Source organism: Myxocyprinus asiaticus, chromosome 31 (assembly GCF_019703515.2).
Source record: "Myxocyprinus asiaticus isolate MX2 ecotype Aquarium Trade chromosome 31, UBuf_Myxa_2, whole genome shotgun sequence".
In the NCBI taxonomy this organism is placed as follows: Eukaryota; Metazoa; Chordata; class Actinopteri; order Cypriniformes; family Catostomidae; genus Myxocyprinus; species Myxocyprinus asiaticus.
Genome location: NC_059374.1, coordinates 42992725 through 43008129, shown reverse-complemented (window position 1 = coordinate 43008129; position 15405 = coordinate 42992725). Strand labels below are relative to the sequence as shown.

Here is a 15405-nt window from a genome sequence, read left to right as displayed (position 1 = left end):
CAATTCGCATGCTTCCCATTCACTCAGTTGGCCTCTAATTAACAGTCTGGGTTAATAGCATTGGGAGACCACAAGAGGGCGATATACCGTTTACTGAAGCCAGTCGCAGTAACGATCACACGCGTGCGCACACACACGCGACGAGCTGAAGCGCCGCAGATGGCAGTCCAAAGTTAAAGGTTTTTCTACTTCAAGAATGAACAAAGTGACGTTGATAAGTTTGCAGGTTAGTGAAACTGGTGTAACTGCGCAACGTTTATAACGCAGTTTCACTGTATGTAGCCATGAATAGGTCTTTCATTCAAGCTGTCAAACCACAAAAAGACATGCTTGTAACTGAAAATACATTGTGTAGGCTCTATGAGATACTCATACTCAATGTACCATCTAGTTATACTAGAGAAAATAATCTTTGTAGTTTGATACTGATTTGGGACGAATTTAATGGAAAACTACACGAGTTGAGCTCCGTGGCACCTCAGAATGTTGACGCTGAGCATTGGCGGTGTGCGCGTTTAATAAAAACTTTGAATAAATAAATAATTGTTTCTAATTTTAGAACGCGCCATGTCGTCCGCCAGATGCGTCCGGTGTGCGTTCCCCTTTAATTAACCCTGCTGCTCACAGTTTACCAAAGTTGTGTTGTGAAATATGTCTGAAGAGACAAAGACTATTGTGTGAGCACTACTTATATCTGGGGAAAAAAACCCGATTTATATATCAATAATCATTGGGAAAATCTTCTGATTATCGATGCATGAAAAAGGTATCGATCCCAAGCCTAGGATCAACCCACTTGAAAGAGAGTTCTGTTTTGTTTTGACAAATATACAGAAGATTTGATATCTGTGGTCTGAGTTTAGGAGAAAGATATTTGGACAGGAAAGTTAAAACACAAAAGCATTACCTGCAATGACCTGAATCCTCCCTTCAGCCGCAAAACACACAAATTTACAAAACACACAGCGGAAGAGAAAGAGAGAGAGAGAGAGAGAGTGCAAGAGAGAGAGATGAAGAGTGTGTTACCCGTTGGCACAGAGAGTTAAAGAAACACAGCAGCATGCAGAAAAACAAAGCACATTAGCACTGTTTTGTGCAACTAAAGCAAGAGATGACCGTGAAACAACCTGCGAGTTCAGTCTGAAACATACTCTACACAAGTATGCAAACACATATCCGAATGCTTGGCCAATGCATTGCAAGTGCATGGTCCCTTTGTACATCTTTAACATGCTTTCTTGTGTTACTGTTACTTCAAATGTCTCTGTCATTAAACCAGATGTTTTGTTATTTTAACTAGCTCAGCAAACGGCATGACAGTAGCTGACCTGAAACAGTTCACACTAATGTTCGCTATAGCGTCCCAAGAATGCAATGCAAACTTGCATTGCATTATGAATTGTGTTTTGACACATTTTGGAATGCAACAACGAATGAAATTGAGCTTTAAAAGCATTAGCTAGAAATTAGGTAATAGCGGTTGCAAACCTGCATAGAGTTTGTTTCAGGCTATATGCAATGCATGTGTTTGTGTGTGTGTGTCTGTGTTTGTACCTGCTGTGGTAAAGCTCTAGGACCTGAGGCAAACTAGAAAGAGAAAGCCAGACACACAGGTCAAAGGTCAAGACACTGAAGCCATACTAAAAGCACATCAGCTGCACAGATCTCATACACAACGAGAGGCCTGGAGGATGCAGGGCGACCTCACCACTCCTTAATATTAACCCACGGATTATTAATCTCATTTTGCCAAACATGTGTCACCTCGGTTGACACATTTCTGGACAGAACATTTCCGCTGACAGAGTGGGCGTCACTTTTGAGCTGAGTATGTAGTGTGACAAACCTGTCGGGGTTGTGCGGTGGGGTTCATCTGTGGCGGAGGGGTGCTGAAAACAAAGGAAGGAGGGCCGGGAGGAAAACCGGGCTAGAGAGAGAGAGAGAGACAGACACAAAACATATTTAATCATAAAAGTCTACCTGATAAATATGTGTTGATTATAATAAGTAAACCTAAATATGAGTAAATGAAAGAGGAGTTTGTTTTACCTGGGACAGGCCCGGGGAGGGTGCGGGTATCGGGGCGGAGGGGTGGGGAGGGCCAGAGGGGGGTCCTGACAGAGGCTTATTCATTTCACCCGGAGCATCTGCATCGAGACGCAACACCTACTGACAAAACCTGACACAGAGAAAGTTGACATTAAATAACAACAAAAAAAAGACAAAATAAACAATAAAAAGTTAATAATAATAATACTAATAACAAAACAGTTTGTAATACACAGTGTACATACATACACATTTGGGGCTGGGCGATATGACAATATATATCGTGGAGATTAGGGATGCACCTGTATGATAATTTTTGACCAATACCGATTTTAACAAATAACTATTGGCCAATACTGATATTCTTGCCACTTACATTATTTTGTCATCAGATCACGGTTTTGCTCAGGAATTGCGTTTTAAAAACATACAAAGAGGTACAAAAGCTTTTGTTCTAACAATAAATAATTTCCATTGAACATTGGATCTGTTGAACACATGACAGGCCAAAATATTAAATAGAGCCACAATGAAGGATAAATAGAAGATAAAAAAAAAATATATATTGGAAAATAACTAAATATCATATCATGATGCTTGATGTAAAAATATATATATATATTTTATACTTCTAAAACATTTTTGCACTTTTGTTTTTGCAGTTCAAAACAACAGAACTCACATTTTACATGTTTGTACTGTATCACGACATCACAAATTCATATCACGCAAACATATTATAATTCCACGGAAATGTCAACCACATCAATTAAAAATAAAGTTACCAAAAAAACAAAACACCCTTTGAAATTCTGTAGTGGTGTAATGGATAATGGAAAATGCTGTCCAGAGCGCTAGAGGGCGCCGCTTGCTTACACAATGCTGACTGAAGTGCTGATTGAAGTCTACTTTTAAAACGCAGCCTTTCAAGCTTTCCTAATCGTGCAAGACCTTATTGTGATTTCAATATTAACTCAATCGTGCAGTCTTAATGAATACCATACCAATGTCTCAGAAATCAAAGTTTGCTGTTTTCAAAGCATTTGGAGGGTTATACCTCATCATGTATAGGTAAGTGCCGCTTTCATAAGTGTGACGTAACAATGTTTTTTCCTCATTAATGTGAGAACGAGAAAAAATTAAAGTTAAATATTACATGTTCTTAGGAGTGCCTCATTTCTGGATTGTCCATTTGAATTCAAAGAGTTTTTACAAACTGTGATATTTAATTATACATGAACCATTCCATACCAGCGTTTTCATGCTTAAACCGATTTTACATGGTTTTATATTGGTCATTAATTGGTCGATAAATATCGGCGGCCAATACATCAGTGCATCTCTAGTGGAGATGATATAGATTTTGCTATATCGTACGCTATCTCTGGAGCGCGCATGTGATTCCAGCGAGCTTCCTGATATTTGTGCTTCAGAGACAGGAGAGCACAGAGTAGGATCACTAGAGATCACACACTACTCAATCTGGCTTCTCTCGATATTGCAGCACAGACCACAAAACACATGACCCCCTCGATTTCTACAAAGTTATTTCAACCTTACAGTGCTACTGAGGAAGTCAAACATCTCAAGCGGCCCAATATTCTAACCACCACTGACAAGGAAAACGACTACAACACCTACATAATTGTGAAGTTCTAAATTTTTTATTTGAATATTTTTTAAATAGGATGAACTATGAGACGGCTTGTCTCTGAGTGAGTTTTGACGGTTTACGTTTAGATGTCAAAAGCAGAGAATAACCCAATGATTTAAAATCTCATGTTAATCAGGTTCTCTTACATTGAGCAAGTTAACATGCATGATCTCACACGATTTTTTAATACGCTGGTTTTTGGTAGTTATCAGCGTACTGATAACGATTACGTTTGCGAACCGTTAATTGAAGGAACATCATAAAAATTCTGTTCCAGTATTTTTTTTTTTTTACTAATGCGTTTTATCTTGGAAATGCAATAATTTTGCTACGTTCACACCTCGCGTCGACACTAAAATGTTTTTTTTTCTCTACCGAAAACTTCCAGAACTTTCTTCATAACCTCATTTTTTTTGGAAACTGAAAACTGAGTTTTCAAACTAAAACGGATTAGTGTGGAGTGTGGACGTGGCCTAAAATGGCTTTTTTAGATTTCATGTGTGGCTATATCTGTGAATTGACCAGAGGAACGGCTCAGCATTAGACTGGTGATGGAAACTCAAACTCGCGTCGTGAAGGGGCTTCATGCCACACAGCTCTCTTTACAAGAGCCAAATATAGAGACAAACCTACACAAGTCATGCACACAGTACTGGATATAGGATACAGTATGGACAGACCTGATGTTTCTGACGTGGAGTTATGAAGTTCACAGGGACATTACATAACAATTTAAATAGACCTTGTGTAAGGACTGAGTTCAAAAGGTTTTGAGGCCAACAAGAAGAACATTTAAAGAACATTAAATACCTCAAAGTTCTGTCTGTCCAAGAGGATTTAAAATAAAAATCAACCCCATTAACTTTCTTAATACACCTTCCTGGTCTTATTGTGAACGCTTCATCAGTGCACATTGTTCTGAAGAAGAAAAAAAGTTTGCCTTCACAATTTTTATTTTTTTTAATCAATATGTAATAACTTCTCTGCATCTGAAACGACTTTCCCTTTCGGCTGACGTCACTTACATTAACGAATAGGCCAAGCAAGCTACCGGTTCATGTTAGCCTAATGTTAGCCTAATAACCAAGAGTTATTGATTGTTATGTTCATCATTAAGTTACTGTTCTAGAAAACTCACTTCCTGATGGATAAAATCAAGTCTAACCAATTTTGTACAACTTCCTACAAACCACTCAAGAAAAGTATCACGGGGGAGCCTGGGGAGCTCAGCGAGTATTGACGCTGACTACCACCCCTGAAGTCGTGTGTTTGAATCCAGGGTGTGCTGAGTGACTCCAGCCAGGTCTCCTAAGCAACCAAATTGGCTCGGTTGCTAGGGAGGGTAGAGTCACATGGGTTAACCTCCTTGTGGTCGCGATTAGTGGTTCTTGCTCTCAATGGGGCACGTGGATCGTGGAGAGTAGCATAAGCCTCCACATGCGGAGTCTCCGCGGTGTCACGCACAATGGGCCACGTGATAAGATGCGCGGATTGACGGTCTCAGAACTCAGACTTGTCCTCTGCCACCCGGATTGAGGTGAGTAACCGCACCACCACGAGGACCTGGTAAGTAGTGGGATTTGGGCATTCCAAATTGGGAGAAAAGGGGATAAAAAAAGAAAGAAAATAAGAAGTATCACACAGTTTGACTTGTACCAATCAAATGCTACCATTGGAAAAAAGTCGGAGTAATTATACTCTACTAGGAGCCAATCGATAACAGACACCGATCCAATCATCAAATACATTTTCAGCAGTATTAAGCCAATGAGGTTAAAGAAAGCGATAGAACCTGATTGGCTGTCAACATGGTGACACAATTTTCAAGCAAGCCAAAATTACTTCGTCACTCCATCTGAAACAAGTGATTCTGAATTCAGTGCAACTTTGTCTAGGGATGCACCAATATTGAAAATTTTGAATGATACATATCGCCAATAATTACTGATGTATAACCAATTACCAATATGATGGTCGATATGATACATCTATACAGTAAAGGCTTGGTCACATTTATCTTTGCACGGCAAATCCTGCGGGCATAGAAGGTGGTGGTGGTGGCGTAGTCGGCTAAAGCGCAGAACTGGTAAGCATAACTGGTTATGCCAGTTCAATGCCCACAGCTACCACCATTGTGTCCTTTAGCAAGGCACTTTACTCCAGGTTGCTCCAGGGGGATTGTCCCCTGTGGCAGCTGGGGCGTGGTCGAGCGTTCATCCGGAGAGTGAGAAAGCGGTAAGGGTGCATAAACCTGAGCCAGATAATGACTAAAACCTGTTTCCAATTGCAGTAAACTTGGGGAGAGTGGTATAAAAGGGACCACGCCAGTGGCAAGACGGACAGAGAGAGTCTAGAGTCGCTACATGTGTGCTTGATATTGTGAAGCTGAGAAGCTGTAAAGCTGATGTGTTAATGTGAAGCTGAAAGCAGATATTTTGTTGAGAGCTGAAGACACTTACATTAAAGGCTGACTCACGTAGACTTTGAACCGCCTCCCATGTCCTTCCTGCTTGAACCTCTTTACATCCCCGTAATAAGTACACTGGAAGTCCCTTTTGATAAAAGGGTCTGCCAAATGCATATATGTAAATGTAAGGCATGGGCGGATGTTGAGGGCGTGTGAAACCAGCAGAAAACTAATTGCCAAGCAGCCTCTTTTTAATGTTGCACTTTATACTCTGGAAGAGTTAAGTCAAATAGAAACTTGCCATTAAAATTATCTCCTTGTCCACAGTGAATATTCAGTGCAGCTGTGAACAAAGCACCACCCACACAGAGATCACTGCCAAGCCTAGTGACTTCCTATTGGTCAACGCGGCGAATTCGCCTGTCTAAAGCCACGGTCACATTTACTTTTGCACAGTGAAATTCCACAGATGAAATAGTAATTTCAATGTGAATCCATGCAATCGTCAATTTCACGCGATGAACTTCTGGTGGCAAAGAATTTCCAAGTTTGGTGAACTTATTTAACAGGTAAATCTACCAATTTTTTTCTCCCCAATTTGGAATGCCCAATTCCAAATGCGGCCAAGTCCTCGTGGTGGTGTAGTGACTTGCCTCAATCCGGGTGGTGGAGGACGAATCTCAGTTGCCTCCGCGTCTGAGACCATCAATCCGCGCATCTTATCATGTAGCTTGTTGAGTACCGCGGAGACATAGCACGTGTGGAGGCTTCACGCTATTCTCCGCGGCATCCACGCACAATTCACCATGCGCCCAATTCACAAAGTCCAAGAGTGTCCCACATGCAGCTTTCGTGCAGAAGAATGCAAATTGTCTGCTAGTATTTTCTGATAACATGCTGCATTCATCTTGCCATCAATTTTCACAAGATTCCCCATGCCTTTAGAGCTCACACACCCCCAAAACATCAGTTAGCCTCCACCATGCGTCACAGTGGGGATGGTATTCTTTTCACTATAGGCCTTGTTGACCCCTCTCCAAACATAGCGCTTATGGTTGTGACCATATTACAAATTACAGTGTGCCAGAAGCTATGAGGCGTGTCAAGGTGTTGTCGGGCATATTGTAACCGGGTTTTTTTGCGGCATTGGCACAGTAAAGGCTTCTTTCTGGCAACTCGGCCATGCAGCTCATTTCTGTTCAAGTATCCTCGTATTGTGCTCCTTGAAACAACCATGCCGTCTTTTTCCAGATCAGCCTGTATTTCTCCTGAGGTTACCTGTGGGTTTTTCTTTGTATCCCGAACAATTCTTCTGGCAGTTGTGGCTGAAATCTTTCTTGGCCTACCTGACCTTGTCTTGGTATCAAGAGATCCCTGAATTTTCCACTTCTTAAGTGATTGAACAGTACTGACTAGCATTTTCAAGGCTTTGGATATCTTTTTATATCCTTTTTCATCTTTATAAAGTTCCATTACCTTGTTACGCAGGTCTTTTGACAGTTCTTTTCTGCTCTTCATGGCTCAGTATCTAGCCTGCTCAGTGCATCCACGTGAGAGCTAACAAACTCATTGACTATTGATACACAGACACTAATTGCAATTTTAAAAGCCACAGGTGTGGGAAATTAACCTTTAATTGCCATTTAAACCTGTGTGTCACCTTGTGTGTCTGTAACAAGGCCAAACATTCAAGGGTGTGTAAACTTTTGATCAGGGCCATTTGGGTGATTTCTGTTATCATTATGATTTAAAAAGGAGCCAAACAACTATGTGATAATAAATGGCTTCATATGATCACTATCCTTAAATAAAAGAATGATGAAAAGCATGATCAGTCACATTTTCAAAATCAATGCCAAAATTTCACAATTTCTGCCAGGGTATGCAAACTTTTGAGCACAACTGTACTTAATAGACTGATGGTGATAAGTGAATAACGGACATCAGCCATAACATTTTCCCAATGCAAATGCCAGCCGCTGTGTGACTGCTATTTTTGTAAACAATTTTAGTGCTGGGAAACAACAGTCTTGGACTTAAGAATTAATTTATCAACAAAACGTCCACGTCGATGCTACAAAATTTGAAACACCACTGTTTCAGCCCTAAGAACAATATCAGACCAGTGTTTAAAAGATACAAATCAACAAAATATCAAACATGCAGGCTGTTTGCATCAGTACAAGTGCTGAAACTCCCACAAACTCTCACTCTTTTTGTCTTTTTTTCCCTTTGAGAGTTTAAACATGGCACATTCATACGAGACCTTTGGAGTGTGTTGCCATTGGATACAGAACTGCAGTGTGAGACAGCTTCCAGAAATGCGACAGTCATGCACGAGTGACTAATGCTTCACTCACACACTCACACACACACACACTCTTTCACTGCACAGCTGTATAGATCCAGGGGCTTTTTGACCATGAACTTTGACCTAGAAGTTTGACAGTCCAATGCAACAAAAACAACTTGACATTACATAAAGATACTTCAGAACATTCTTGAAAAAGAACACACAAATTGAAGATGTTGCACTTCTGTCTGTGGTATCTGTCACAGGGTAAGAGGCTGAAGTCTTTACCTGACCAGGTGAGAATCAACACATACACGTACAGCCCTGTGACAAGCACATGTGGCTTTGTTATTTACATCTATACGGAACACACAAATACCGATCAGTGACTGATCAGCAACACAAATGATTCATCAAGCAAGATTTGTTGACTGACAGTGACACATTTCAAGTGATTCATGTGACCTTTGTTAAAAAGTAGGCCGACTGTAGTAGCACCATGATACCAAATGATTACCATTAGACTTGCCACGATATCATAATTTTCACACCGGTGCGGTGTTCACGTTCAAACCAACTAACAGTACCGCTGGTTGGACGCTAAGTGGTACTATGGGGTCATTTTTGTTATTGGGGCATTCAGTAGTTCTCTAGCTAGCATTAACACTGCTCTTCTTCGTGTACTTTGAGTACGAGACGACAGTGGTGTTAGACGCTGTACTGCCATCTATTGACGTGGATCAGCACGATCGTCTCTGCTGCCCCGTCAGCTCTGGAATATCATTTGCATCTGGAAAATGTTGGAGTTGTCAGAGTTTGAGGTAATTCAAGCAAACAGACTTCTACAGTTAAGGACATTTTATTCTTGCCCCTCATATCAATAATCTTTGGAGACTGTTTATGTTTCACGTTATTTCTAAAGACAGTTATTACCTTTATTAGAGAACTGCTTAACGTGAAATAAACATCAATTATCTAGTGATACAGAATGTTAAGGAAAGATTAGGATTGTTTTTGATGATCAAATTTAGCATGTCCATGAATACTGTATTTGAAGAACTAATTTTGTTTCCAAGCAAACCAACGTCATGGTGTACTCAAAATCCACACATTTCGCTGTGCCAAGCTACTAAACGAATGAAGGCATATGCAGTTTCATAGAGGTGGAGGTAGATGTGCCCCCATTACTATAGCTGTGATAACAAAGAAAAGAAAATTACACGTTGCTTTCCGGTTGCATTTGGAAAAAACGCTGAAAACGGTCCATTACTAACATACGTTGACTGCATATGTCAGTTTACAGCAGTGCCCGACCGATATATCGGTCGGTATTAGCCTTTCACCGATATATCGGTATTGGTGTATATTTTACCGATATGAAAACTTTTTTTCAAAACATATAATGTAGAAAACAATGCTTTAGAATTGGTGTCATTACGTAGTTTGTCCAGCAGAGCGCGCTCCGACTCCATTGTTTACAGAGCTGAGCTGACGGTGGATCTAAGGACGGTGGTTCTGAGGAAGGTGGTTCTGGTGATGGTGGTTCTGGTGAAGGGTGTACGGCGTTAAGCGGTGCGGAGTTAAGCGGTGTCTTCTCGGCAAGTTGCTTACTAGTTTGTGAAATACATACTGGAAAGTTATTAAACAATGACCCCATAATTTTCCCTTTTCAATATAACTAATATAACACCATGTCACTCCTGTTTATCACATCTGTTTGCTGTTAGCCAGCTATAGTTTGTCAGTGCAGTCAGTAACGCAGCTGATTGAAAGGTAAACATCAGAGCATCTTTTTGCAGCTCAGCAGACAATGGTGCGGTGGTGGATTGTGTCTGTTGAGTGTTGATTTCACGCTACATTGTTACCTAGTTGGTGAGACACAATGCTGGAAAGTAAAATAAACAACGTCCGTCTTTTACTCTCCATGACAATGAGCTTATAGCTAACTAGCTATCCATGTAGCTACTTTCATCCCTCGTCAGCTGAGTGGAAGCTGATTAAACATGTATTCACCAAACTGTTTGTTCAGGATTCACAGTTTGGTGCCCCCTTCAACCGAACAATTCCAGTCCTGTCAATTATAAAACGTAATATTTAAAAGTCTGGTTTTCCACCGTTGAAAGTTTCCCCTGAACTTGTACAACAGAATACAATGTAACACCGCTGCTACTTTTTATCTTGACTCGGCAGTATTAATATAGTCAGCATTTGACTGATACTAAACAGTACTGATATTTATTTAGCTATTTGTTTTACTTGTATTTATTCTTTATTTTTATGGTCACCCATTGACTGATACTAAACAATACTGATATTTATTTAGCTATTTATTTTATTTTTATTTATTCTTAATTTTCTCAGTGTTCATTTCTATAATTTGTTGTATAATTATTATTTGTATAATAATAATGTCAAATATTCTTTGATAAAAATATTTAAGAAAGTAGCCTTCTGATTACCTTTGCATAGTCATATCGGTGCAAAATCAGTGCACAATCCACATAGAAAAGGTCTGTTTTCATTCCAGCTCAAAAATTAACTATATCGGCCACCATATCGGTAATCTGTGAATTTTCCCCCTCTAAAATCGGTATCGGTCTCAAAAATCCCATATCGGTCGGGCTCTAGTTTACGGTTTACAATTTACAGTTTTCTGTAAATTCCACTGATACTATTGTAGAGAGTGGTCTAAACAATTAATAATGTCTTACCTGTCCAACAAAAAAAGCAGCAACATCGGCATCACTAATTTTTTTCTCCATCATCAAATCTTTCCACTTTGTGTATGCCGTACCGATGTTTACTCTAGTTTTTTGCCTTTGCCCGTCTTTCTGTCTGCTACTGAATCTCCCATTGTCTCCGCTGCTAAAGTATGATAAATATGTTCCATTGAGTTCTTTCCGCTCTTCGCATCACCAAACAACACTGCGCTAAGCATAGACACGTGTATCTACATAGGCAGCAGCCAATGAGCACGAGGATTCGCTTCTTTGACGTTTAGTGAAACACGGTGGATCATGTCATTTCAACATGGCGACAGACATTGAAGGGGTGAGCCGCACCATGTATAATAAAACACTTTTTATAGAAAACTATTATGAGTACAGTCTTCATCTCATGTGAGTGCACACCATTCAGATCACTCTTCACAAACACAATTCATTCGTTACAGTGTAAAACTTTTTCAATTAGCACCAAATTACTGAATGCACATTTAAGCAATAGCCTAACTACCTATAGCTACCGGTCGGGTATTTAGCTGCCTGGGCAAATACATCACTTATTGTGGGTTGTTGCGGGTTTAATGTTGGTGTTTTATTACCTTTCATCCCAGCACCCAGTTTAGCTGCTTTGGAAGGGTAATGACTTTGAATGTGTGAATAAATTAGTTTTGTTCCCTCCTAAGGCTGAGCGATATGCAAGAAATATGTTCATGATATTTGTATTTAAAAAAATAATAAAATAAAATAAATCACAATATCCAATTACATCGTCAACCCCCCAGCTGAGGGATCGGTGAAAATTCTTGCTTTAGTGATTTTGCATTGCAAATTAAATTCATTTATTTAAAAAATGAAAAACTCAAACCAAAGACATTTCTAAATTCAAACTGCACTTCAAACGAAACGAACAAGTATTTAAAATGACGAAGTGGTAAAATAAAAAGACATGCACTTAGATGACTTTTCTGTCATCTGCTCTTAATAATATAATGAAGTGTGTTTCTTCAAGCACATGTCTGTGTGTCTAACAGCATTTCTTGTGTCATTCTGAATCCGTGACGTCTTAGTTACCCATCATGCAAATTATATTCGCTACCTGAAATTAAACGTCTTCTGTCAGTGCGAGTATTTTACTGCCTGTGTAATTTGATAAAGAACATCTGGCTTTCAATGCATTATTTAGGTTCATTTATCATGGGTCGCAAACTCTTCATTAGGCAACTATTTTTTATTTAAGGCTATTTTGTTCGTTAGGCTAGTGTATTGATATTGGAAGTTCCATTCATAATGTTTCCACCTTTTTCCCAGTATAAAATCACACCGGTTTTGTCACTTGTACAGAGTAAAACCTGTAACACCGTACAATCTTAGATTCATGTACGATGTTATTTACATGGCACAAGGCACATCAAAGAATATCATGATATTACCACAACACATCCCCAAAAACATTGGAATTACCATGATACATATCCATAAAACATGGTTTTACCATAGTACTACCATAGTGTTACCATGGTATGTGCAAAAACATTACCATGACATATATCCAAAAAACGTGGTGTTACCATAGTATATATCTAAAACATGGTATTACCATAGAATGTATCTAAAACATGGTGTTATCATGGTACATGCCCTAAAAAAATGGTATTGCCATGACACATTTCTGAAAAACATGGTGTTATAATAGTACATGTACAAAAATGTGGTGTTACCATGGTACATGCCCACAAAACATGGTATTACCATAGTATATATAAAAAACATGATGTTGCCATAGAACATGTACAAAAATGTGGTGTTACCATGACATATATCCAAAAAACATGGTGTTACCATAGTATATATCTACAACATGGTATTACCATAGAATATCTCAAACATGGTATTACCATGGTACATGTACAAAAACGTGGTGTTACCATAGTATATATCTCAAACATAGTGTTACCATGGTACAAGTACAAAAACATGGTGTTACCATAGTATATATCTACAACATGGTATTACCATAGAATATCTCAAACATGGTATTACCATGGTACATGTACAAAAACATGGTGTTACCATAGTATATATCTACAACATGGTGTTACCATAGAATATCTCAAACATGGTATTACCATGGTACATGTACAAAAACGTGGTGTTACCATAGTATATATCTCAAACATAGTGTTACCATGGTACAAGTACAAAAACATGGTGTTACCATAGTATATATCTACAACATGGTATTACCATAGAATATCTCAAACATGGTATTACCATGGTACATGTACAAAAACATGGTGTTACCATAGTATATATCTACAACATGGTGTTACCATAGAATATCTCAAACATGGTATTACCATGGTACATGTACAAAAACGTGGTGTTACCATAGTATATATCTCAAACATAGTGTTACCATGGTACAAGTACAAAAACATGGTGTTACCATGGTACATGTACAAAAACATGGTGTTACCATGGTACATGTACAAAAACATGGTGTTACCATGGTACATGTACAAAAACATGGTGTTACCATGGTACATGTACAAAAACGTGGTATTACCATAGTATATCCAAAACATGGTGTTACCATGGTATATATCTCAAACATGGTGTTACCATAGTATATATCCAAAACATGGTGTTACCATGGTACAAGTACAAAAACATGGTGTTACCATGGTACATGTACAAAAACATGGTGTTACCATGGTATATATCTCAAACATGGTGTTACCATGGTACAAGTACAAAAACATGGTGTTACCATGGTACATGTACAAAAACGTGGTGTTACCATAGTATATACCTAAAACATGGTGTTACCATAGTATATATCTAAAACATGGTGTTACATGGTACATGCCCTAAAAAAATGGTATTGCCATGACACATATCTGAAAAACATGGTATTACCATGGGACATGTACAAAAATGTGGTGTTACCATAGTATATATCCAAAACATGGTGTTACCATGGTACATGTACAAAAACATGGTGTTACCATAGTATATATCCAAAACATGGTGTTGCCATTGTACATGTACAAAAACGTGGTGTTACCATAGTATATATCTAAAAAACATGGTGTTACCATGGTATATATCTCAAACATGGTGTTACATGGTACACGCCCTAAAAACATTGTATTGCCATGACACATATCTGAAAAACATGGTATTCCCATAGAATACCTCAAACATGGTGTTACCATGGTACATGTACAAAAACGTGGTGTTACCATAGTATATACCCAAAACATGGTGTTACCATGGTACATGTACAAAAACGTGGTGTTACCACAGTATATATCCAAAACATGGTGTTACCATGGTACATGTACAAAAACATGGTGTTACCACAGTATATATCCAAAACATGGTGTTACCATAGTATATATCTAAAACATGGTGTTACCATGGTATTTATATATCTCAAACATGGTGTTACCATGGTATATATCTCAAACATGGTGTTACCATGGTATATATCTCAAACATGGTGTTACCATGGTACATGTACAAAAATATGGTGTTACCATGGTACATTTACAAAACCGTGGTATTACCACAGTATATCCAAAACATGGTGTTACCATAGTATATATCTAAAACATGGTGTTACCACAGTATATATCCAAAACATGGTGTTACCATGGTACATGTAAAAAAACATGGTGTTACCATAGTATATATCCAAAACATGGTGTTACCATAGTATATATCTAAAACATGGTGTTACCACAGTATATATCCAAAACATGGTGTTACCATGGTACATGTACAAAAACGTGCTATTACCATAGTATATATCCAAAACACGGTGTTACCATGGTATATATCTCAAACATGGTGTTACCAAGGTACATGTACAAAAACATGGCGTTACCATGGTACATGTACAAACACATGGTGTTACCATGCTACATGTACAAAAACATGGTGTTACCATGCTACATGTACAAAAACATGGTGTTACCATAGTATATATCCAAAACATGGTGTTACCATGGTATATATCTCAAACATGGTGTTACCATGGTACAAGTACAAAAACATGGTGTTACCATGGTACATGTACAAAAACGTGGTGTTACCATAGTATATACCTAAAACATGGTGTTACCATAGTATATATCTAAAACATGGTGTTACCATGGTACATGTACAAAAACATGGTGTTACCACAGTATATATCTAAAAAACATGGTGTTACCATGGAACACGCCCTAAAAAAATTGTATTGCCATGACACATATCTGAAAAACATAGTATT

At 38.6% G+C, this 15405-nt stretch overlaps 1 protein-coding gene across 4 annotated transcripts in view; it reads right to left on the bottom strand.

Annotated features, from left to right (window-relative positions):
• Positions 1-15405, bottom strand: part of LOC127422579 (eukaryotic translation initiation factor 4 gamma 1-like) — a 57492-nt gene that overhangs the window by 37655 nt on the left and 4432 nt on the right. For 2 of the 4 annotated variants that reach the window (XM_051666220.1, XM_051666219.1), the window contains exons 2-5: positions 2050-2179; positions 1847-1927; positions 1555-1587; positions 908-928 (exon numbers count right to left, since the gene is read on the bottom strand). In XM_051666220.1, coding sequence (XP_051522180.1) covers positions 908-928; positions 1555-1587; positions 1847-1927; positions 2050-2133 — 219 coding nt within the window. In that variant the 5' untranslated portion in view covers positions 2134-2179. The remainder of the gene's footprint in view (positions 1-907; positions 929-1554; positions 1588-1846; positions 1928-2049; positions 2180-15405) is intronic. The other 2 variants (XM_051666221.1, XM_051666222.1) reach the window with 2 other exon arrangements.